Source organism: Chiroxiphia lanceolata, chromosome 3 (genome assembly GCF_009829145.1).
Source record: "Chiroxiphia lanceolata isolate bChiLan1 chromosome 3, bChiLan1.pri, whole genome shotgun sequence".
Lineage (NCBI taxonomy): Eukaryota > Metazoa > Chordata > Aves > Passeriformes > Pipridae > Chiroxiphia > Chiroxiphia lanceolata.
Window position 1 is genome coordinate 113,299,059 of NC_045639.1, and position 26,706 is coordinate 113,325,764.

At 41.2% G+C, this 26,706-nt stretch overlaps 1 protein-coding gene across 6 annotated transcripts in view; it reads right to left on the minus strand.

The window, feature by feature from the left end:
- Window positions 1-1,045: 1,045 nt before the first annotated feature.
- PKHD1 (PKHD1 ciliary IPT domain containing fibrocystin/polyductin) overlaps window positions 1,046-26,706 on the minus strand; it is a 258,573-nt gene continuing 232,912 nt past the window's right edge. For all 6 annotated transcript variants that reach the window (XM_032683659.1, XM_032683658.1, XM_032683661.1 and 3 more), the window contains 6 exons: window positions 16,455-16,590; window positions 15,853-15,940; window positions 12,256-12,363; window positions 9,049-9,204; window positions 8,325-8,459; window positions 1,046-3,365 (listed from right to left, as the gene is read on the minus strand). In XM_032683659.1, the coding sequence (XP_032539550.1) occupies window positions 3,013-3,365; window positions 8,325-8,459; window positions 9,049-9,204; window positions 12,256-12,363; window positions 15,853-15,940; window positions 16,455-16,590 (976 nt within the window). In that variant the 3' untranslated portion in view covers window positions 1,046-3,012. The remainder of the gene's footprint in view (window positions 3,366-8,324; window positions 8,460-9,048; window positions 9,205-12,255; window positions 12,364-15,852; window positions 15,941-16,454; window positions 16,591-26,706) is intronic.

Consider the following 26,706-nt stretch of genomic DNA (forward strand, 5'->3'; position numbering starts at 1 on the left):
GCTGTAACTCAAATTATTGTAAAATAAGGCTTTTGGTTTGGGACATGAGATGTGTGTTCTCTTTATTTGCCTTGCTCCAGGACATCCTGGAGCAACTTGGGTGTGTCTGGTCACTAAATGGTTTGGGCTGAAAGGGACCTTAAAGGCCATCTCGTTCCACCCACTAGCCATGGGCAGGGGCACCTTCCAGTAGACCAGGTTGCTCCAAGCCCCATCCAGCCTGGGCATGAACACTTCCAGGAATGGGGAATCCGCAACTTCTCATCTAATCATACATTCCCTGTAAGACTGAGAGGTTGTTTTTAATTCGGCCTGTCTAGATGGAAAATATTCAAAATCAATCTGGAACTCCATCAGCCACAAAGCAGAAGGATCCCATTTGTGGTAGTTTGGTCTAGACCTTCCTTGGTGACCAGTTTGTAACCAAGGAAGGGCCCAGATTTTACCCAGTATTCCCTACGATTTTTACGTAAGCCAGACTACAAGAAGAAAGGAGGAGAGGCCTTCGCTCTCTTTCCTTCCGGCGGCTTGGAGGTGCAGGTTCCCTGCTGTTGAGTCTGTCATGTTGGGGAGCGAGGCCTGGTAGGGCCTTGTCGACCTTGGGAGGCGGAGGTTGCCGGAGATCGTTCCGGAGCGACTCTCGGTTGTCCCAAGGAGAGTGGCGGGATATTTCTTTGCTAACTCTTAGTTACTAGATCTCGGGCTACTAATAGGGATATATATATATATATATTATTTTGGTTTTGTTCCTTTTTCCCTTCCCCCTTCCCTTTCCCTTGTGAAATTGTATATATTTCAATTGTAACATAAGTGTAAATATATTTATATATATTGCTTATCTCTCTCTCTCGTTTTGAGTTTTCTCGGTTGTTTTTCTCCCTCTTCTCCCTGAGGTTTGCGGGGGGGACACACACACACACACAAACGACTTCTTGTGGTGAGATTTGGAGACTTGGCAGGGAGCCAGATTCAAACCATATCACCCTTTCATCCAAGGGCAGCTGCAGTCCGTTTAAACACATTTATTTTTGGAAAAGATGCCATCTCATGTTTAATCACGTTCCTCAACCACATCTTCTTTCTCTCTGATCACTACAGTGGGGTTTTTTTTCTGATGCACAACATTCCCTACAATTCTTACGTATTCAGGAATCACTTCATGTTTGCACCCATTTGTGTCCATGTTTTGTTCTACTTTCTCCTCACTTCTTTCCATCACTCAGTTAACACACAGCACTTTGGGAAATCAAGATCAATATTGCTGCAGTTAAAGATTTAGAATAAGTAAGACATTACTTATTCTGTAAACAAAGTATCGATAAATGCAAGGATTATGAACTAAAGGATTAATTAAAGCCCTTAACTGTTTCCAATATATCTGATTTTTTCCCCTCCAAAGAGGGTTGTATGATATTTGCATATAATTTGCATTCAATATTATTTGCATACATGCTGACATATGTAATTATATGTTATTTGCTTTCATACTACTTGAATGTGATGGAGTCACTTACTGGGAGTAGAAACACTGAAGGGGTGGGAAGTTCAGGGAATGGAGGAATTGTATTTCTGAGAGAGAAAAGGATCTTTTGCCCCGTGAAAGCATCTAAAACTAGGTATCACCTGTGGAGGAAACAATGGTCTCCAGACCATGTCTCACAAGCTTTATATCTTTTTATGTGGACCCTGAATCACGATCCTTAGGGATCTACCTTCTTGATTCACATAAATTAATATTCTGACCTCTCAAAAAAAATAATGTAATAAATTGCTTTTCTATATCATGTAAGAGGTCAGGAAGGCTAATCCACTGCACCTAATGATATAAGACCCTCATCCTCAACTGTTTTAAGCCAGAAAATCTCCTGTGCAGTCAACCACAAGCCTAGCTCAGTATGGAATCAGTCTGATTTCACCCCAAAATTATGATTACAAACACAACATAGTGCAGGAGCCAATGCTAGAGAATCTATTTCCTTTCCTAGAAAACTGCAGTTTGCTGACCAGAATCTACACCTTAACTCCTGCAACTTGAAATGAACTGCTTTGTGGTTTATTTTGTTTGGTTGTTTTTTTTTCAAATGAAGGTTTCTCAGCTTTTCTTCCACAGCTGATCTGTCCAGAAACCTCATCTTCCTGCTTAAGTAATTTTTTCTGCAGAGGAATATAAATTTTATCTGGTGCCACCAGGACACCTTGCAACCAAGAATTTTATGGTACATAAATATGGTACATAATAACATTCCTCATCTTCCAGCTCAGTAAAGCAAAGCACAGAGGAATTCTCTGAGCAACTGAAGAATGTCAGCCTTATTATTATTATCCATAAAGAGTTGTGTTCATAACAAGCCAGTGATTTAAAGGTGTCAGAAGACAATGCCATGGTGGAGATTTACTCAGTAAAATACTTTAATTAAAAAAAAAAAAAAAAAAAGAAAGAAACACACAGGTGTAAGTATGGAGGTATGGAAGCACTTACTGTAGCCACAGTGAAAGTTGACTAAATGTGGTTTTTCCCTTCAGAAAAAAGAAAATATTTATGCACATACTGAGGTTCTTTGAATGAAACTAAAAGTATGGTTGGAGGAATGGGGAAAATTTCCATATATTTGTATATATGCATAAATACCAACCAGCATTGCTCTAGACACTGTTGAGTTGTTGGGCTAATCCCTGACTGCTCCTGAATGGGATCTCAAAGCTGATCTAGCACTCCCCCAAACAACACTTGAAGAGAGTTTTAGAGGTGTCAGAGGGCTGTTCTGAACAGGTAGTTTGGATGCACCCACCCTGTTTTGGGAGCTAAGGAAGGTCAACATCAAAGACATGACCAGAGTCTCCCAGCTGGCTGCAGACCCAGGTAACAGGTTCATTTGTACGTGTGACCATCTAGTTCTCTATCCTAAAGTGTATGGTTTTCTCTGAACACAGAGACAAAAGACTCAGCTCCCCATTGACTTCAGGCCAGGAAAATCTTGCTTTGCTAGTGGTCCACCCCCTCACATCACTTCTTTACCCCTCTGCTGCCACCATGGCAACATGCTCTCCCACATCATTCTGATGTCTGGGCATCCTTTCGGACTCCTCTCTTTCCTGGTTGTAACCAGCTGAAGGTTTGGGGACTTCCTTCTGGCTGGAGCATCCCGGGGCAATTGGCTGCTGATGTTCCACAGGGTCACCAGGAATTCTTCCTCCACGTGGCTGTTGGTGACTGTCCCTTTTCCTTGTTGAAGAAAAGGGGTGTCTGTCCCCTGTCTTACGCTGGACATTGTTCAACTTTCTCACTGACTTGGCTTCACAGGGTGGCAGGTTCAGCTCCTCCAGTTGTCCTGTGGCACGTCCCATGGCTCCAGTTCCTGCCATACCTGGGAAAGAAGATTTGTTTGCTCTTTACAGTAATTATAAGATCCCACCTTCATGTACCTTATCCTTTCATGGCTTTACTGTGTGTTAAAGACACTAATTATTTTTTTAATTTTTTACCCATTTCACATGGGCAGACAGTGATAGGAAAAGGAGGAAGAATTTTAAACCAAAAGAGGAGACATTTAGATTAGAGGTTAGGAAGAAATTCTTCCCTGTGAGGGTAGTGATGGCCTGGCACAGGTTACTCAAGAGAAGTTGTACCTGCCCCATCCCTGGAAATGTTCAAGGCCAGGTTGGATGGGGCTTGGAGCAACCTGGGATACTTTAAGGTGTCCCTACTGACCTAGTGGAAGGTGTTAGAACAAGATGATTTTTAAAATCCCTTCTAACCCAAATAATTTTATGATTGCATGATTCCATCGTTAATTAAAAAGCAGTTATTGTTAGAGACATAAATTTACTGGCCACACATTTTAGTTTGAGAGAAATAAGTTGTTAAAGTCAAAAAACCATTAGCTATTTCCACAAATAAATAAAAAGCAACAAAACCAGCTGGTTTGCTCTTATTGATACCCTAACAGCTCTTACAGCATCTTCAATGGTTAACAAATTTCCAGTTAATATTTAATAATTAAGTATATAGAATAAAGTTGCTCAGTAAGCTGGGTAGTGATAAGACTGATAATATTTTAATGCTACACACCTGTAAAATACATCATCCCTTTCTGAATCAGACTGTAAAAAAGATAAAACTTTATATTTCCAACATTTGAGTCCTACTCAAGACATAACCTGTAACCTGTAATGCTGTTTCAAAAATGATGTTGAAAAAATGCAGAAAAAAGAAAGCACACACTATCAATTTTTCATGTGGAAACACAAAATATTTACATCCCTGTGAACCAAAGGGTTATCAATGACAGAAACAAAATCAGTTCTAGTGTCACAGCAGAGTTGACAGGGCGTGCTATCATTTCAGTGCAAGATTGGCAGCCTCATTTTTGCTATCATTTGGATGCTAAAAACATTTGTAATATTCTTGCAATCCTCTCCCTTCCCCCAGGAATGTGAAATGAAAACAGCCCAGACCCAAATCTTTTATACTCATTCCAAATCCAGAACTAGTCCTAGTCCACACATCTCATGTTAATGGACAACATCAGCTTTTATAGTCCATATATCTGCACATTTTACAGGTCCATAGTACAAATAATACCAAACAAGGCGTTGTTACCACTCCTGATTTTTCAGGGTTGTCCTCTCATTTTGGCCCTTAGCAGCCTGTGACATTCAGCCCACACTTGCTCAGACCTGCTCAGATTCATTCTCTTCTCCCTTTTCTGTAATTCATTAATTGGAACTACATTTGCTGAATCACAGAATATATCTCAAATCGGAAGGGACACATAAGGATGATCAAGTCCAATCCCTGTTCCTCATAAGAACACCTAAAACCAAATCATATGACAAAAAAGATTGTCCAGACACACTCATTGAACATCTGGAACTCTGACAGTGACAACTTAATGCTTGTGCTAATTTTTCCTGTTAAAGGGTGTTGCTGGTTTTTTCAACTTGTGCACTCATAACTTCCAATTTCAGGATTGTCCCTCTTGAAAATCCACTGGAAAGTTGTTGGTAAAATTTCAGTAGTTAGATATATTTCTGTGTTTAACAATTTTCCTTCTTAAACTTGCTTAAATATTAGGTAGTTGGCTGTTTTAAGGTACAAATTACATGCATCACCGGGTTCAATTTTCTTCCTTACACACATAAAGAACATAATCAGGTCACGATCCCCCACGCCAAGTCTTCATGTCAATTGTTGAGATTTGTTGGTTCTCTCTTAGTTTTCAAAGGTGACATTTTCGACAGTGAAAATAGGCCTTTTCAAACAAGTTTGAATTAATGAAGGAGGCTAAAAGTTTTCCGGATAGTAGAAGTTTCAAGGATGAAGTACTGCCTGGAGATTTATATGTCATAGTAATATAAATATCCTGATTTTTTAAAATTAAATACAAACTATTCAATATCATTAAAGCACACAATTAACTGGATTAAGTACCAGCTAATAGAGCTCAGGTAATAATTATATGTGGGAAATAATTCTCAGAGGTGGGGATGTGTGCACCAGTATCAGACACTCCCACTAAAATGGAAGATATTCAGTGTTTCCACTGGTGATTTGGAATTAAAACACAGAAAAAATGGCAGACTGGTAGAAAGGAAGGAACAGGAGCTGATTTGAGCAACCTCAGAGCAAGGAGGGAGATCCAATCTGCGGAGCAGGAGAACATCTTCAGGAATACAACAGTGATTTCTGAGTGAAGATGTCCAAGGAGTTCAGCATAAGAATCAATCAGGTGCCACACCTGAAAGAACTAGAAATTGAAGCTTGGAAATGGAAGCTGTTAGAGGATACAAGTCCTCAATGGCCAAGGTGATGAACCACCAGAATAAATTGCAAAAAGCAAAAAGAAAGTCTATATCCCTCCACCTCCAGGTGTGTTGTGTTAACAATGCCTTAGTTAATCAAAAGTTCTTTAATTCAAGAGAGATAATTGGGTGAGGCTGAGGACATTTTTTTGGTACACCAAGGTTAGCCAAGGTAATATCTTGATCCCGTTTCCCTGCAGTACTGCTTAGCTGGCTCCTTCCATCCATTCGTCCTCGGCTGCCCATTTTGGTACAAAATCCAGGGTCCCTGATCCACTGGACTTTGCACTCTATAAGCACCTTCCAAAGAGAAAAGCTCTCTCTTGCAAGTCTTACTGTGATGATTAATAAATAAAGACTCTGAACACTTAATTGTGTTAGAAAAGTGGTATTTCTTATGAGGGGAAGAGCTATGAAGCAGAAACTAAACAAAAAGAGTTCAGCTTTGATTTCCTCTCTCTCTCTCTCTCCAAAACCAACAGCACTTTAAATAAGGGGGAATCAAACATTAGACATTTCGAAGTCATATGCATTAAATTCACTTAAGATATTGTTATCCTTGTTTAGATTTGAACATATCGGGGAATCTTTTTGTCTTGCAACTATTCCTAAAAGACTTTAAGTGGCTGGATTGCCTTTTTCTGACAAAAAAAAAAAATCTTTCCATGAATTATTTACATGAAGGCTCCAATCAACTCTATACCTGTCAGCCTCCCCAGCCAAAATGAAAGTTCACTATGTAAAGGTGCCAAGGGAGAGTGGCAGCCTCCCACTGCGAGTTTATAGACAGAACTAAGTCAGCACGCATTATGTGTCAGAGCCAACATCAGACAGAATCAGATCCTTTGATCTCAGACCTCCACAGGAAGCTTAGATCTCAGACAAATTAGATAAAAAATGAATTTATAGCAGATATGTATCCTAAGGCACACAGCTGAATGCTCTGTTTTGGAGGAGTACAGCAAATATCAAAACACATAAACTGCAGAATTTCCTCTCTCCTTCTCTCTCTCTCTCCCTCGGCTTTTGTGATAGATGCTAATTAAAAGGAGATAAAAACTCCAGCTCGCCTCTTCCTGCCTCTTATGTAATCCACAGGCTTGGGGAAGAAGGAGGAAAAAGAAATTCCCAAACCAGAGTAAATGGGGGGTTCAGCGGGGTTATTCAAGTGCCCTCAGATCTGTGCTGTTGGCAGGTGAGATAAAAAAAGCCCTCAGCTCCTGTAAGAACATTTCACACTTGCAGAGAGGGAAGCCAGTGCTTTGTGCTGGCAGCCACGTGCCCCCGGGGCTGTCTGCTTCCCTGTGACCTCAGAAGGAGTCGTGTTTGATCAGCACACGATGAAAAGATGAGTCTGGAGGAGGTGTGAGGAAAAGAGTTGTTTGTGGCAGGACCCTGGGGAGTAACAGGGGACACGGAGTGGGGTGGGTGGGGATGGAGCTGCTTTGGGGTGTTGGGTTGGACTCAGAGAGACTGTGCAAATGAGCTCTGGATGTTTTGTTTTCTGCCTCCAGTGTACTTCACTGCCATCCTCCAGAGCCTGCAAACTTGTCCAGAGCTTTTTGATGCCTCTGCAGTTACTGTAGCACTTGGAGACTTGGGCAGGGAGCAGTCCTGTTTCTCCCGGCAGAAGAGACCGACCCCCACCTGGCTCCAATCTCCTGTCAGGGAGTTGGAGAGAGTGACAAGATCCCCCTGCACCTCCTTTCCTCCAGGCTGAGCCTCTCCAGCTCCCTCAGCTGCTCCTCGTCAGACTTGTGCTCCAGCCCCTTTCCCACCTTATGAATCAGGCCTTTATGTGCATTTACTCCTCCACTACAGGTTACCTGTCCATTTGGCCAGGTCCCAAGTTCAGTTGGAATATCTTAAAGGTCAAGTCATTGGTAACTTCCAACATATCCAGTAGTATGAGGTGGCTGTTTGGCAATTGAACCATCTATCAGTGCTGGGGACACTGGGGGTGTTTTTCCTGCCCTACTCCAAAAACACAAGGAGAAATCATGAACTCACTGAATTATAGAATATCCTGTTGGAAGAGACACGCAAGGATCATGGATGTCCAGCTCCCAGCCCTGCACAGCACAACCCCAAGAATCACACTGTGAGTATATGAGAATTATGCTACTGCCTTCAGTGTAGCTGGGAATTCACTCTATGTGTGTAAAGGCAGATGACAAATAGAAAAATACCAGTGAGAAGAAGGAGGAGGCAATAAGGAGATAGACTTTCTGAGAACTGTGCCACTGGTCCCTTACAAACCTATAAAATCATTGGATTATTAAGGTTGGAAAAAACTTTAAGGTCATTGAGTCCAACCATGAACCCAGTACCACCAGGATCAAAACTAAACCATGTCCCCAAGAATCCCATCCCACACATTTTTTGAACACTTCCAGTGATGGTGATCCCATCACTTCCCTGGGCAGTCTGTTCCAACACCTGAATATGCTGGAAGACATAAACCAACTCTTTTGATGTTCAACTGTTTATGAATTTGAATTATTGTCAAACCACAGTCTTACCTCCTCCTACAGGCACTCCTTTTTCATTTTCTCCTTGACTGTAGCAAGGCTTGATGGGAGATGCAGGAGGCTGTGTTTGTTTTTTGGGTCTCTTAGTATTGGTCCCTGGTACATCAACCTGTTCAGTCCTTGTTTCTGTAATGAAACACACAGTCACATCACTCTCAATACATCCTCAACTCAGCAGGAACAATTGATTCCAGCAAAAAGTAAATATATTTTTGAATATATAATTGAATATTTCTTGAGTGTATATATACCCCAACAAATGCCATGTCTACACACCTTTTGAACACTTCCAGGGATGGTGACCGACTCCACCACTTCCCTGGGCAGCCTGTTCCAGTTCTTGACAACCCTTTCCAGGAAGAAATGTAATATCTAAACTTCCCATGATGCAACTTGAGGCCATTTCTTCTTGTTTTGTAACAGCTTTTATAGGCATAAAACTCCATAACCTTGAACTACCATAGAATCATAGAATCACATAATATCCTGAGTTAGAAGGGATAATCAAATGGATTTGATAATCAAAAGGATAATGACATGGATAATCAAAGTCCAATTCTTGTCTGTGCACTGAGTATAAAATATATTGCTAATAGTAAACTTCTCAGAGCTTTTTTCATTCTATTGTCTGAAACCCATTGTGGTCATTCTGTGGGTTTGTTTAGTAAAATAGAGGGTCTGCAAGTATAAATTTTAATGAGTATTTCCAACTTACTGTTGCTTTTGCTCTTCTTGAACCAGCAGAATGCAAGAACACTGGTGAATGCAGATGCTGCTGAGCCCAGTAGGACAACAAGGATCATGCTGGCCTTCACTGCCACGGGGACAGGGAAGATGGAAAATGGCTGAGAGAGCACAGTGAACTTTGCCCCTGGAATTTAAAACAGGTAGTTCATTACAAAAGTAAGAACTCTCGTTTCACAGCTAAAACACCACCCTATAAACTTTCAGCAGGGATGCCACCAGTAGAAATGTATGCAGGAACAAACCATAAGTCCATCCATCTCCAGATCCAACATTAGACAACAATATTTGTTTAGGACTGAGTCTCAGGACAACCTGAATACATAATAATACTTTTACAAGGCAAGTTTCAAACTTTCTATTCTTCCTGAAGCATAAACAGCTTCTTTGCATTCAACAATCCTTAATATTACTTCCATGAATTTGTCTATCTGAATACCAAACCCAGAAAATACATTCAAAAAGCATCTATTTCTGAGGCCAAACAGATCAGGCCCAGACAGCAAACATGCACATTCTGTCTCAAAAGGCAGAGATACTGGTTGTGACAAGAAAGTATTTTAGAATACACAGTTTCTACAGGCTATACCTGAATCATATCAGTGTAAGTTATGGGAAACCCAGAAACATTCACCATAGTTAAGCTTAAATCCATGATGCAGAAAGATCCCAGTGAACTTGCTAATATTTTCCATCACCATAATGAGCCTTATAAATAAAAAATATCAGTGTCCCTGCTGTTAGCACAGTAAATATTTAGTCTCTTGACACACACAAGCTTTGGGTAAAGATCTTCACCCAGAGATTCTAAAGTTTTCTGTAAATAAACCAGAATCAAACCAGCCACTACTCATATTTTCTGTGATCAAGAGTTCATTGAATCAAGAGTTCTGTGATCAAGTGTCTCAGCATCCAAATTTCAAGGACTGGAAGATGCTTAATACTATCCTTTTAAAAATCAGAAAAACAGAGATGTTTTGGTTCCCTAAGTTATTTCCAAAATGCATTTTGAATGGAGATGGGCCTGGCTAGGAGAGGAGTTTAGCAAAACTGGCCCTGGTACTCTCTATAGACCAACTTGCAGGATGTGGATTAGCACGTCAGCTCATTACTTGTCTTACTACCCAACTCATTATTGGTCCTAATCCCACAATTCCAATCATTTTGATGGATGAATATTTCTTTTATTTGTTTGAGTTCCACTTTTCATAAAAATCTAAAAGTCTTTTTTTTATCAATTCATTAAAAAAACCCAATCAGAACACTGTCAGACGGAGGCTGGAGACCAGGGCGAGGAGCTGAAGTGCTTTTAACAGAAACTAAATAGATTTGTGTCAGTGGTATCCACCTGAACAAAGCTGAGCTTCACCAGAACCACGTGGGAAGCATGTTCCAATTGGGAAAAATTTGCCTGCAGGTACAAACACGTATGAACTTCAGCTGAGAGAAGTAATCTCACAGGTATCGAGGACTCTACACAGACATGTGCTTAAAGGTGCTTTGCACCACTCTAATAGTTTGTGAGTAGACTTCTCTTGGTTTAAATGGAAAGTGGATGTATCAAATCCGTTGGGATCCAGATCATCAAAGTAAATATGACTGTAAAACAAGGAGCATGTCTATGCAGTGGTGCTTTGAGTAGTCTACTCTCCCCAGGAACTACCACTAAAACATTTGGGATTATTGCATTCAGCATCAGCAGCACCTTCTGAGCCGCCTCTAAACAGCAAATTATGCCAGGGTGAGTACACAGAGCAACTGGATCATGGAAGTGTATCCCAAACATCTACTATTTGATGGTTTGATTTTGTTTTGTTTATCTCAAACGGTAAGTAAATCTCTTCAGTAAGAATCTGGCAGCATAAAAGCCTTTATACTGTCTCCATCACAGTTCCCACTTGCAACAAGCAAAAGGGATGGTTTCTTTGGTGTGTACTTTTGCAATGCTCATTAAAAGTGTGCAATGCTCTGATTTACACATGTGACACCAGCACAGCTGTCCACATTGCTGCCATTTAAATGTTTGCAAACTTCTAATTTTTTGAGCTCAGATTTTTTCATCAGCCACTTCCACTTGGCCACTTCACCAGTCAGATGTACTTGTCCCCTCTGTTTTTTTCTGGTTGAGGCAAGAGATAAGATATATTTACATACATGTGTATCTAAGATATATACACACATATATATGGGGGCTATATCTATATCAACTATATCTATGTCTATCTAGAAAGATATCCATATATATATATATATATATGGATGGATGGACACGATACCAGAATAGAGACTTTACACGTGGTCTTACAACACCTAGATCTTAATATGTTTTTGGACTTTGTGCCAAACAACATGTTCCTGCTTCTCCACAGACTTGCCTCAGCAGCAATTATGAGACAAGAAACCAACACTTTGACCCTTGTCTACCTTCAGACCCAGATTTATAGATAAATTCAGGCCCCCAAACTGTTGTACAGATACTTTTCTTATGCAGATGTCTTGAGGATTTTACAAGCCAGACGTTCATGTAGTGCCTTCTCCCCAGTGTCCCCCTCAGCTGTATTTCCAAGGAGACAGAAGCACAGCTGTCGCTTCACCATTACTGGGTTACTCAGAGGCCTCATGCAAGTTGTGTGATCCTGAAGATGCCAAAATTAGCTCCCTAAAGTACCAGGAGACCCCTTGTAGAACCCAGTCCTGAAGTCATGTTCTTGATGTGAATAACCTATTGCATCCATAAAGATGAACAGGTGCAGACAAACAGTCAAGAATAGGCTGTGAAAATAACTGGGAGCACAGATGGAAAATTTCTGAATACAAACAGAAAAAGAATAAAAAGAAGGAATGTGAGGACTCAATTTGTAGGAAAAATTCTACTCTGGCAGTTTAGTTGACCTTATGTACCAGATTTTCCCAGGGATACATAACTAGGGAATCCAGAGAGAAAGAGGTAACTTTCTCTGACTTTTTGTACTAATTGTATGAACAGCACAGGAATCACCAGCAGCTCTCCTGCTGTCTGGGGAATGCCAACTTGGACATGGAACAGAACTCAGGCTATTTAGAGGTTTGGCATTGCTCCACTCATTTAAGCAAAGTTTAACTGCCTTTTTATACATTCAGGCCACCTGTAGGGCTTTGATTTTACCAAATCAAAAAATCTTCAGAATAGGAAGCTTACCTGGAGGTGATGTGACAGTGAACACAAGTCTCCAGTTTGTACCTGTGCTGGAGACAGCCAGACTGGAAAACCTTGCGCATCCATCTATGACCTGCACTTGGGTGAGCCCTGGAGAGTCAAAAAAAATCACATTGTAATTAACAGCAGCCAGGTAAGTACCACTTAAGGAGCTCAGACAATCCTTGTGACTTTAAGGGGACTTCAGAAAGCCTAAATCCGTTGTCCATCCTAATCATAAACATTGTGTCTAACCCCAGAAATTTCACACAGGGTCAAGTCTTCAGAGGAACTTGCAAAACAAATTCCTGAGGGATTGGAGGACTTTAGCTTCTAAATATTAGTTCTTTGAGTTGATTGTGAAATGGCATTTACTGTACATTGTGAGGGTGTAACACGAAAACAAATGTTAAGAGGATCAAGCAAACATAATAGGATGTTCTAGAAAGTTCCAGGTGCTCATATTTTTGGTTTAACTCATGCCTTGTTTGACTAAGTGCATCACCAAGGTTAGGAGAGTGTTAATGAGAGACTATTGTCTCTACTAAAGCGATGATCTCAGGGAATCAACCACTGTAACTCAGGGAAGAGCTGACTCTTTTCTGGCAGGAGTTCCACCTCATTGGGGCACATCCCCTTCTGTCCAACTGTTAGTTCTCTTTGAATTTTTCTCCAACTCTGTCTGATGCTTTGAAAGGTATTTGGCAATGAAAACTGTCTGTGGTGACCGTCCTGAGTTAGTACAGAAACCTGGCAGAGAAAAACTCCATGGGGAGCATTAAAATGAAACCCAGGAGAGTGAGTTTCTCCATCAGTTTCCCTCTTGTTGTGAGCTATCAGGGAATACATTCTGACCCAACACCTACACTCACCATGGCTGTTATTTTTGTAGGCTCTTTTTAAAAGTTATAATTTACTTTGCAAATGGATCCCCATTTTATTGTGTGTATTTTTGAGCACCAGCCAAGTCCTGGCCTTTGAGTGATGCTGACCAGGTCTGGTCTGCATTCAGGCTCTTGGGGTGAGAGGGTTGAAATCCTAAAGACTGACAAATTTCCAAATGTTGGTTCAGGTGGGGGTGAGATGCCAGAACTTCCTTAGGATGCTGGACTTGCTCCAGTGATCACAAACACAGACTTTTGCCTGCTGAAAGACAACATATCATAACTGTTTGCTTTATGAAGCAGGTGGCTTGACATTTTATTGCAGTCAAGCAGCACAGGTGAAGGGATATAAAGTTGAATGTGAGGAGGACATTTCTTCTCTGCCATTCTCATGTTCAAGATATTGAACAATGTGGAGAAGTAGCAAACCAATGTATGTCCAGTTGCCCAAGACAGGCTCTTAGGCAAAAGCATGCCACATATTAATTATTTAGCAACAAAAATGATAAAGTTTCCCCTCTCTATGACTATGGTACTGTTTAATTGCTAATATCCACTAGTTTTGACTACATATATGGTTTTATTCTATTTTTGTATAGCATCTAACACACCAAACCTCTAATTTCATTGTATGTCTCCAGGGTCAGCTGCAGTGAGATAGATGGATAGATAGATAGATAGATAGATAGATAGATAGATAGATAGATAGATAGGTAGATAGATGTCAGTGATATATAAATAACCAGTAATTTATGCTGTGAATAGACTTGATGGGGATGTGGGAATCTAGATTTCTTTAATTGCTCCAGCCAAAACCTGGCTCATTTTTCTACTACCCGTGATCCTCCTTATACAGTATCTGCATGGACTACCAAGACTTTCTTCGCTCTGATACCCACTGTAATATGGATTTTAGAGAGGGTCTTGTCAGCTATGTTCAAATACTTTATAATTGCCATTTCTAGTCTGTGATGAAGCCTGGAGTGCTGTACTGTACTTCTCAACAGAGACAGTCTCAGCTTTCGGGCACATATGCTTCAAAGCCCAGAATATTACAGATATATATGAGAGTCTTCACAAAGATCTCTCAGGCAAGCTGGTATTTAACGTAGAAGAAGCTAATTTGGAGCTAAACTGCTTTCCACGAGGCAGTTTGGCTGCTGTCAGATGCAGCAGCCTCAGTGTGTGAGACGGGACCCATTTCCATTAAATGCCACTTTCATGTGCCTCGAAAGACGGGAGCAATAAGGACGTTTGTCAAAGGAAAAACTGCAGCAAACTATTACATGCAGAACATCTGTACTGTGCAGCTCTTTCCTTGCTGGAGTTTATTGACTATTAATTTGATGCATATATCTTTTAAAGAATGTGAAGTGCACTTCTCTTCAGTGACTTTCTCTTTTTTCCCATCTTTTTCACTTTCTCACTTTTTATTTTTCATTTCTTTTCTTTTTTCTTTCTTTCTTTCTCCCTCTTTCTTTCTTTCATTCTCTCTTTCTCTTTCTCTCTCTCTTTCTCTCTTTGTTTTCTTTCTTCCTCTCTTTCTTCTCTTTCTTTTCTACCTTTTGTGTTCTTCTACTTGTTTTTCCTTCCTTCCTTTCCTCCTTCTTTCCTTCCTTCCTCCCTTCTGTCCTTTTACCCTTCCTTCCTTTCTTCCTCCCTTCCCTTCTTCCTCCCTTTCTCTCTTCTTCCCGCTGTCAGCCAGTAGCTGAACCAATAACCTGTATCTCTTCCAGATCTAAGAAGTTTAGGAACACGCCCTGAAAAAGGCATGAAAAGCAGCAGAAAAGACCAAAGGATTTTGTTTTTTAACCTGTAAACCTGTAGCTATGATGGGACAGGAATAATTTCTGATTAAAAGAAACAGGGATTGAAAGGGTGAGAAGTTCTGATCTACAGCGTGAACACCACTTATCTTCTCCAAATGTGAACTTTTCAAGTTAAAATTAGCACGCAAATGGGCTTTCTGTGGACAAAATGCTTTATTTGCAATAGGAAACCTCACTTCTCATTTTGTGTGTTTCTTGTCTATATTTAAATATTTTAACAATGAAAATTAGGATGTGTTATAATCAATATAATTTCCATTTTCTAGTTTACCAGCATATGATTTTCCCCAGATTTTGGTTTAGCATTCTGCTTAAACAAGGTTCTATATCTAAGCATGTTCATATAACCTCAAGGGAAATGCTCACATGTTTAGAGTTAATCCTGAGTTCAGGTCTTTCAATAAATGAGGACCAGAAGGGAAACATTTAGATTGTTCTGAAAAAAACCCACATCTTCACATTAAAATATGCTAATGGAAAACAATAGGCAATTGTTTCTGCCTGTGCTTGGCCAGATCCCTTGCTGGGATAAACAGGTTGTCATGGACTGTAAAGAAATTGTCCTAAATAACATAAACTGAAAATCAAGTGTTAGCATTTGTAATTCTTCATTCTTGCCTTTTTGATCACAGATATGCCTTTTCAAGACAAACTACTGGATGTACTTCCTTTAAGCTACCAAAGCACAAAAATACTTTGTATAAGCTTTTCTTTCTTTTTCTGCAGCATATGACTGGGCAGTTCACCAAACTCCCACTGCAACCTTCTGCTTCCAACCCCAAGACTAGTTTTCAAATTCAGTATTTCTCAGGGAGAACCAAATTTATTCCCACCATTCTGCACATCTGCTTTACCATAACCCCTGATATAAGGAAACACATCCAAACCTTTCAGCACAGCCTCAGAGGAGCCCTTGAGGTGAGCTGATACAACCCAGGGTTCCGAAGGAGGCCCCAATTTGTCAACTCTTTGACCCTGGGAGGAAGAACAAAACAGAAGAATTAAGGTTTTGTCTCCTCAGCAAGAGGAAAGAAAGTTTTGATAGGTTTAACAACTGTAATAATTTTTAATCACCACTTGGAGGGCAGTTTGCAGCTACATGTCACATGTTTCAAAGTTCACCATAACTCTTTACAGAATGGGTCAGGTTGGAAGGGACCACAGTGGGTCATCTGATCCATCCTCCCTGCTCAAGCAAGGTCATCCCAGAGCACATGGCACCAGGCTGTGTCCAGATGATTCTGGAATATCTCCAATGAGGGAGACTCCACACCCTCTCTGGACAATCTGTTCAGTGCTCGGTCACTGTACAGTAAAGAAGTTGTTCCTCGTGTTCAGCTGAAACTTCCTGGGTAGCAGTTTCTGCCCGTGGCCTCTTGTCCTCTTTCTTGGCACCACTGAGCAAAGCCAGGCTCCATGTCAAAAATGTCAAATGTTAAAATAGTACAGAATTAGTAGAAGTATCCATCCACAGAGGGGGACATCCTACCTTTCTGTCCAGGAAAATGATTTTTGGCTGTACAGGAAGTTGCTTCTCAATTTCTCCATCTGAGGGTTGCACCTGAACAGAGATCTTGTAGGGTCTCACATACAGACATGTTTCTGAGTGTTGTCTGCTCGTGTTTCTTTCACATGCAAAAGAATGTAAAAAAAAAAAAAAAATCAGAAAATTAATGTTATGAAAACACTCATCTTTAGTACCAGACCTTATTCCCATCTTGCCTAGGAACGACACTTTATCTTCTCTTCTTGTGACTTCTTAACTTGGTAATACAGGTGTCAATATTCTGTTATGTATAGGAAGGAGCACTATATCAAACACCTACTAATTTACCTTATCATTGCACTTTGATTCCTTGGGTGAGAAGAGTATATATGAAATACAATACAGACAACCTTTCCAAGCAGAAAGCAGCACCAAAGTAATAAAATATCCTTCGGTTTTAATCCTCATCTTACAGATGAAGAAGCGAGAAATGAACAAAATAATTTATGTTTCCTGTCCAAGGGAAAGATTTCCAGTTAAAACCTCTGAGTTCCTCTAAGAACAGAGTTTTGGTTCCTCTACACATGAGGGGCTTTTCTGCATATCTTTATCCTGCCATCACCTTCATCATCTGCAAAGTCTGCAGACTGAAATAAAGCAGTTACAGGCACCCCCCTTGAAAGACACTGGTTTTCCCAAGCCTGAAATTTAAATTAGAGCATCCCAGGAGAGTGATTTTGCATTTGAATAAAGAATCAACACTTTATTCTGAGCCTGCATCATCTCATTCCCTCTCCCAGTGCTTTGTATCATTTAGAATCTCATATATATATATAATTTATATATATATAAAATGCTCTAATCTGCAATTGCAGTGAAGTGGCTGGAGCTTTGGTATTGTCTTGAAATAAAAGAAGAAAAGCTATTCATTGCTCTCTAGTGTTTGCTTAAAGGTGTTTACAAATATAAGATACATGGAGCATAAGTTTCCTTTGTTTTTAACTGATTTTTTTTAGGTTGAGTGTTGGTTGTGGATTTTTTTCAGGGTATTACTCTGCATTACAAACCAGAAGCGGTTGATACTGCAGCTGATGGGAAATCCTGGTCTGAACCACAGATGCTGGAAAGATCAACTGAGGTTTTAAGGATATGTACAGGTTCAAGAGGTAGCTCAAGGACTAAAGATTCAGTTCTTATCTTGGTTCTTTTTCTTTTATTTTTTGTGTCAGTGGAAAAGTCTGAAAGGCAATGCTAGATCTGAAATTCGTATCAAGGGCATCAATAATAAGATGTTCTTATCCACCTTCCTCCAAAAATGTGCATTCAACTCTGTGACCAAAACTCACTGCAGGAACAACACACCAAGTCATCCCTGTTTTCCTCATTTTCTGTGAGCTCCCTGGCTCCAGTTGTGCCCAGACGAGTTTAGGTGAGTCTTGTTATGGTTTCTGTAAGCCCCAAATAATTTTATTTCTCTCCTCAGTTTCTGTAAAACTGAAAACAAACAGAAAAAATGCCCTGACTCCACGTCCCAGGCCCTACATGGTGAAACTGTGCTTACCTTGCACATAAAGGAAGGCTGCTGCAAAATGTGGATTTAGGAAGCAGTTCCCACTCCCTGGGGTGAGTAGAATCACAGAATCATAGAATGGTTTGGATTGGAAGGGGCATTAAAGATCATCTCATTCCACCCCTGCTGTCATCGGCAGGGACACCTTCCACTAGACCAGGTTGATCCAACCTGGCCCTCAATAATTCCAGGGGTGGGGCAGCCACAGCTTCTTTGGGCACACTGTGTCACCCTCACAGTAAAGAATTTCTTCTTATCATCTTATCTAAATCTCTCCTCTTTTAGCTTAAAACTGTCCCTCCTTATTCTATCACTTTTTGGGAAAAGTAATGGCAAAGAAAACAAAAAAAAAGCAAAACTAGATATGGATGCCTAAAAACTGAAGCTTAAAAGTGAATGCCTGCTTGCAGGTAATTTGAACCTGGTTAACACAGCAGGGAATGTGGTGTTTATATCCCACATGGTCCAATCTGACTCGTGCAGTAAGGGAACCCCTGCCTTAGGATTCAACCCTGCACACAGCAAGTTATATCCCTGCAAGTGATGTCAGTATGGAAGAGGAGAAAGGAGCAGCCTGCTGCTCCCCTGGGGATTTGTGCTGGAAGGAAAATAGGCTTTTTCCTGGCATAGCTTTGCCACAGGGGGGTGGGGAAGGACAAACGTGCCTATAGCCTGGCAAAGACAGGAGCAAAGACCTGCCTTCCTCCTGCGGGCATGGAGGGCATGATGTTTGTCACTACCCTGGAGTCTCCTGCTGGGCAGGAGTAGGTTGTTTTGCAATTCCCTGCTGACAGAGAGCATCTTTGATGCTCAGTGCCTTGCAGCTCTTCTAAATGTGGGCACAGCAGGCTGCTGGTGATACCTTAGTCAGCAGGGATACCAGGGATCCCAGATCCCATCACCATCAATGCCAACATGTGGCTGCTGAACATGCTGAGACTCCACAGGAGAGCAAGTGCCTGTCCTTCAACAGCATAGGAGTTAGAGGGCATGGAAAATCAAGGGTCTGCTGCAGGATTAAAGCTTGATTGAGAAACTTGGTGGAGAGATTCGGGGCAGAAGAAATGAAGTGCCCCTGAAATCAAGGAGAACTTGTCATTTTTGTTATAATTACAATAATAACTATAATCATAAAATCAGAGAATGATTTGAGTTGGAAGGGATCTTAAAGAGCATGTAGTTCCAACCCCTCTGCCATGGTCAGGAACATCTTCCTCTATCCCAGCTTGCTCCAAGCCCCATCCAACCTGACCTTGGACACTTCCAGGGATGGGGCAGCCACAGCTTCTCTGGGCAACCTGTGCCAGGGCCTCCCCACCCTCACAGGGAATAATTTCTTCCTAATATCTAATCTCATATCATAATATCATGTCATCGTAATAATGACAACAACAATAATAGTAATGATAATGATGATGATGATGATAATAATAATAATAATAATAGCTACTATTATCAATTGGCTTCAAGGGGAAAGACATTGGGCTGAGAGCCTGGGTCAAGGGTCCATTAAAGTTGATGGATACATGACTACTAGAAAACTAAATAACACCAAAAACCACACCTTGGCACTGACCCATGATTACCTCTACCATTAAACTGTCACTCTGTCACAAACTCTGGTCTAAATCCAATCACAAAATCCGGGACAACTCCCAAATGAGATGGGAGCTAATACAGACAAAGAACTCTCTCACTTGGCAGTTTGGATGAGGCCACCTTGAAATATGTCAGCAGTCCTTGGTGCCAAAGAACACTCCCTGGCATATTTTATTTCCTATTAAATATAGACATTGAAACTAATTGAACAGTTTTCTGGGTATTCTGCAATGCTTGCACTGCAAAATCAGTATATCCTTGTAAGGGGAAGGAAATTGGGAAGAATTCATGCAATAAATAATATGTCAAAATGAATCATGACCCAGAAAAAGAAAGATTTTTCTTTGTTTTTGAAAAACTCGAGATCACTGGTGAATTCAAGACAGGCTACAAGAAAGAAGATGCTGCAGCAAGGACAGGGGATATCCAAGATGAGGACTCATGGAAAGCAAAATAGGTACAAATTCCTTGGAAGGACTGTGAGAACTGTTGCCATCTTTGGGTGAGAGTGGGTTCTGATGTCATGTGATGATGAAATAAGCCAGGCACCAGGTACCTTTGCACTCTCAGCTGCACTGTTGGAGCTTTGTCTCCCCCTGCAGATCTTATCGTTGATTAATAGACAGGGAAAGAAACATGAGCATCCAGAAGACAGTGAGTAGTCTGAGGTCATTCCTATTTTAAGCAAAAAAGATAATTTGAAGGATGACTTTTATTTCCACCAATGCCCATATTTTCCCATATGATAGAAAGAAATTAAACAGAATCAGAGTCCAGCTCCTAGCCCTGCACAGAACAGGCCCAAGAATCACAACATGTGCCTTGAGAGCATTGTTCAAATTCTTCTTGAGCTTTGGCGGGCTTGGTGCTGTGACCAGTCCCCTGGGGAACCTGTTCCAGTGTCCAGCCATCCTCTGGGTGAAGAACCCTTCCCTGACATCTAACCTAAACACCCCCCAACACATTTTCATGCCATTCCTTTGGGTCCTGTTGCTGGTCATCAGAGAGAAGAGATCAGTGCCTACCCCTCCACTTCCCCTTGTGAGGAAGCTACAGACCACAACGAGGTGTCTCCTCAGTCTCGTCTTCTCCAGGCTGAGCAAACCAAATGACCTCAGCCTTTCCTTGTATGACTTCCCCTCTAGACCCTTCTTTAGGGCAACAAAGCTGGTGAAGGGTCTGGATGTGGGATCATCAGAAACCTTTAGAAGGAGGGGGACAGAGCGGATGCCTCAGATGGGAGAGAAACATTCCCCAGATTCATTAGTGACTTTCATTAATTGCTGTAGATGAGTGGAAATACTCCTCTTTACAAAGCCAGTGGTGAAGAGCTAAGCCAGGCCTCCTCCATAACACAGTCCCCAAGTTTACTGTGGGAGAAAGGTCTTTTATTAAATGTAAACAGCATCCTGCCGGAGGTCAGAGCTTTGCCACTGCCGTGTATCCCAAGGTAATACCACTTTAAGCTCCACATAAACTCTTAAACAGTTTCTATCCTAAAACCAGACCGTAGGTGGTACAGTTTTTTACGATATGTTATAATAGTGCAATAAATCTGTTAGCTTAAAATCGAATCTCCGTGGCCTTTTAGAGAAATCATCATTAAATGCAAGGCCCTGTTAATGATGCCATCCCAGTGAAATTGTTTAATCTGCTAGGGGGGTGGAAGGTCACCAAATGAATTTTTTATAATACATCAACTTGACACGCAATAGGGAAAACTGTAATAGATAAAAGCAAAGGAAAAGGGCACTGTCTTCTTCTGATAGGTCAATAGCAGCCAAGAGAGTCACTCATCCACTTTTCCTTCACTACCGTGCTCCTTTTCCATTTAATATGGACACCCAATTAATACCTCAGCACCATAGACAACCTCATTTTAGGTGAATTATAGCAATTTCTTCCCCCTTCTCTGAAATGAAAGTGATCACAATACATCATAGCATTGCGCGAATTAACGTTAATTGATTCGAGTTACCAAGCATTGATGGGCCACTTCTATAATCTGGTCCTTATTGGGAGCTGGAAGGGATGGAGGGAAGATTAGATTGCATCCCCCGTTGCTTTGACGACGGCGGTCACCTGATGGCTTGTTAGACAGTTGTAGGCTTCTATTGCCGGCCCCAGTGGGGTCGTCAGTAAACTGGAGTGATGTCCAAACATCATTACACGCTGCTCCGATATTAAAGCAAAGGGATTAGCACCTTATTGCAAGCAACCTGGATTTGTCATTGTGCTGTCGTTATCCAATTTCCAGATGATAATGTGACTGTGGCCTGCGGGCACAAGGTCCTACAGCCAAACCAAGGTGCCTCTGTATGTGTGTGCATATATATATATGTACACTTGTATACACATATGCACATGCACACTTCCCCACAAAGACCCAGCACCCCAAGCCATTTAACCCTTTGCTCACCAGATTCCTGCTTTGCAAAGCATGTGGAAGAATTTTTCTCCCTTTCCCGCTCGACACACAGCAGTGGCCAAGAGCATGATGGAACAGCAAAGCAGCCTGACCCGGGAGCTGACACGGACGTCACTCACTCAAATGTCACAGCAGACGAGCTCTGCTGATGGAGGTGACAGCACACACATGTTAAATAAGGTGGAGTGGGAAAAGGATTGGTCCCTTGCTGGCAGCTCCTCTCTGCTGTTGTGCCTGTGTCGTGTAAATCATCACTTGTACTGCAGGTCCCACTCATTGCTAAGAGGGAAAACAGATCCAGCTGAATTTTGGAAAGCCATTGTCAGAGCAAGCTATGGTTTTCACCACAGTTACATGGTGGATAGGACTTCTAATAGCCTGATTCTTGAAATTCAAAGGTGTCTATATAGTTAAAGAACTTATGTAGCATCATCGTCCCTCATATGACCGCTCCTGACATTGACAATTCATCTTTGATGTCCAGTGTCAGGTCCACCAGAAGCAAAAATTTAGCAAAAGGCTGTGTGATGAAAAAATTCCACTTCTGGGACCCACAATGACTCCTTCTGAACTCTTTCCATGACTATTGTCACCATCTTCAGGGAGATAAGATGAGTCTAAGTCTCTGAGCTCACGATGACCAACCACTGCTTTTGAACCATGTCACAACTACTCAGTTTCCCAGTACAAAAAGAATTGCAAATTGAGATCAAAATAATGAAATTCATCCTGATTCCTAAAGTGCAACATGATTACACAGTTTTATACTCCTATACTCCTATACTCCCTTTATACTCCTATAACACCCCTTTTGCATCTATTAGCTTTCACTTTATTCTCATGAAATTTCTTATCTGTTTCTCCTATAAGAAGGCCAATACAGAATCCTACTCTTTTGATTAGAAATCCTCAAGGTTATTCATATACCCTTTTACACTATTTTACTAGACTGTTAAATGAGGTATTGGCCACCTTAACTATCCCCAAACTACTAATAAACAAATAAATAAAATTCAGAATATAGCTTTGGCCATGTGGTCAGGGAAAAAACAAAATCATGAAAATGTTATTGAATGAGAAACATGAAATGGTCTTTTTCCAGTTCTGTTGCAAGATTCTTCCAGTTTATTATCTGAGGAGGAACCTACTTCTCTTTTTAAATGCAAATTTACCTCTTGATAATTCATATCCATTTTTTCCTGTGCTGTCATTGTCCATCAGTGTCTGGAGATTCCTCTTCAGTATTTACTCTTCCAATATATCTTCACAGACAGGACAATATCTCCCTAGATTTGCTTTGACAAGTTAAACAGGTTCTTTACTACAGGGTTCTATGATTTTAATCCTTTTATCTTAAAATAAACTCAGTTTCCATGATTGTCTTAAATGTTCTTTCCTGTATCTACTTGAGCTGAGTTTTTCCTGTTTTCACATCAACAGTGAGGGTGGCACATTCTCCACAAGAATATGCCCTTTACACTGTCCCTATGAACATCTGACCTAAAATGAACTAAGTTTGATTTAAAGGAGATTTTAAGGTTAGTTTAAGATCCTGAGTATCATCTTTTCCACATCTTCACTTTAGGGGTATGTGGCAGATAAAACCTTGATAGAACCTCAAGTGCTGCAATAGCTGCAGCTCTGACATCAGGATTTTTAGCATCCTGCCTTTGCCTGCTCATTGGAGGAAAAGTTGGATCCCTACACAGAAAGAAGTTGTCATGTCCCTTTTGTAAAACCTTGTGGAATTCCACACCCCAGCCTGCCTGAAACCTGCACAAAGGTTACCAAATCCAAGCACTCTGTGTCTGTCAGAATTCATCTCATTTGAACCTTTAGCCCTGTCTGCCTGTGTATGTGCCACGTGACACAGAGAATTAATGGTAATATCTCATTTAGTGCTCTGCATGAGCATTGCTGTTGGAATGAGCAGTTCTTTGATGATTTGCTTCCCTTTTACTCCTTGCTGTGAGTCTCAAACACCATTATTTCCTGCACACACACAGTTTTTCAGAGGCTACCCCAAACTTAACTCTTAACAAAGAAGTAGTTTGTAGCAGCTTAGAAGTCCATCAAGATGGAGTAAAGTACCCTGCTCTAGTATGGGGATATGGACTAAATGGCTTCTGGAAGATGTCTAGAATAATATTTCTTATTTTGTAAAAAGGCACTTGCACAAACACACAATACATCCACTGTTGTACTTTTTTGTTCTTTCACTTTCATATTTATATTGATATTAGAAAAATTTTCAAAACAGAGATTTCTGTCTCTAAATACATCACAGTATATATTACACAGAGACATTCACAGGAAGATAAACTATGTGATAGACATCTCTGACTCTCCAGCTGTGCACAACTATAGCAGTCACAGCAATCACCTCTGTCTTCTCTTGACAAATTAATGAGCCGTTCTTGAAGTGACCCTAACAAAGGATTTAAATTAAAACCAGGTAAAAAAGCTCTTCAAATCATAACAGACATGTAATTTTTTTAAAAGCTTGGCAATGTGATATACTCACTTACTGACTAGATACCCGGCCACAGCGGGGATTCCAAGGCTCCCTTCAGCCTCACTCTCCTGGGCTGCAAAGATGAACATCCAGTCTGTGCAGATCAAAGATTTTTTTTTTATTGTTGTCTTACAGAATCACAGAATCCTTAAGGTTGGGAAATAGCTCTAAGATCACTGAGTCCAACCAATAACCTGGCACCACCCTGCTCACCACTAAACTGTTTCCCCAAGTGTCACATTCACGTGCCTTTTGAACACTTCCAGGGATGGTGATTCCACCACTGCCCTGGGCAGCCCACTCCAGTGCCTGAACATCCCTTCAATGAAGAAATTTTCCCTAATATCTAATCTAAACCTCTCCTGGCTCCACTTGAGGCTGTTTCCTCTTGTCCTATCACTTATTAGCTGGGAGAAGAGACCCCACCTCACTGCAACTTTGTTTCAGGTAGAGAGAGAATGATGCCAGAGGAGTCACTAGTCTGAAAACACAGGGAAATGGGCCAGGGAGGAGTGCAGTCCTGTATATCTGACAGCCCAATTGAGTTCTGCACAACTCAGGCATGAAAGCAGAAAAATACACTGGAATACTTATCCTGACTTGTAATCCCAACCCCATTATCCTTGTCCATGCCAACCAAAAGAGAGACAGATAGACAGTAGGGATAGTACATGTCCCAACAGGAAAACCCTGATTTCATTTCACAAGTTATCTGTGGCTTTATTGCATCAGAAATGTCAGCCATGAGTAATTCCAGAAAAGCTATGACTGATGGGGAGCAATAAATAACACTGCAAAGGAGCCTGAGCAGCTGAGGGTGGATGAGAACTGAGCTGGTCCGTGACCTGGTGATCTGGGTGTTCTCTTCATTATATATCCCAAGTCTTCCCCTAACTGGGACAGGGAATCTATGGTTTCAAGTTAGCACTCCTCTTGTCCCCGCAGTAAAACAAGCTTCTTCCTAGGGACCTCTCCTGATCCTTGCTGCTTGGAATTTTTCCCAAAGCATGCACAGACAGGGAGACAAACCCCAGCTGGAAGAGCAGTCCCAGCATGGAGATGTCATTTGTGCCTGAAAAAAGGCAGCCTTGAGATTTCTTTGATGGCACACAGAGGGGGGTTCTTCCCTCCTTTAGGTGATCTTTTGGGACCATGTGATGGAATGGTATAAATAATAGAATCATGGAAAGATCATCTATTTCCGACCCCATGCCATGGGCAGGGACACCTTCTGCTATCCCAGGTTTCTCCAAGCTCTGTCCAACCTGGCCTTGGACACTTCTAGGGTGAGGCAGCCACTGCCTCTCCAAGCAATCTGTGCCAGAGCCTCACCACCCACTGCAAAACCTCCTATGTCACTTTTCTGCTGTCCTACAGCGTAGCACAAACACCCCCACTAACAACAGTGATGTTAGTTCTGCTAATCAAAAATCCTGTGTGTCTTCAGAATTTGGCCCTGATTTAAGATTTGATCTTGCAAACAATATTTTCTCACTGGGCTTAATACAACACCACAATAAAAACCCTCAGAAAAAAACAAACCAAACGAAACCAAAAGCACAAAACTAAAACCAACAACAACAAAAAAATCCCCACACTTGACAGCAACAAACCAGAACCAAAACAATAAAGCAAAATAAAGATTCCTACAGTCACAGGCTGGTGTCCTCACTGTGAGTGACTCTCTACCACAAGCCACACAGTGTCGAGTAGAAAAGTTAAGCATGTGAATAGTAGTTTGTATCGCTGGCAGACATCAGGATGGTACAGGGGTCAGCAGTAAATGGCAGAGGATATGGGATTAATTAGAGAGAATAAGTCTTAGACAGATCCAATTTCTTTCTTGCATAGATGGAATAGGCTTATACTTGGGTAAGGCTCAGTAGTGCACAACATCAAAAAATAACATTATGCAATATCAAGAGAGTACACAATGAGGTTGCCAAACATCAAATCCCACGTCCCCTATTAAAAACAGATGGGATATTACCTTTTTCATATTATCCATATGCTTTTAATACAGATTCAGGATCTGAGGCTGAAATACTCTGCTGTCTGATCCCATCCCAACCCCGCTCCTCACAGCCTCCTCTGCAGACAGGGGCTCCCATCTGGGCTGTGCAAATAGTGGCTGCAAGAGGCT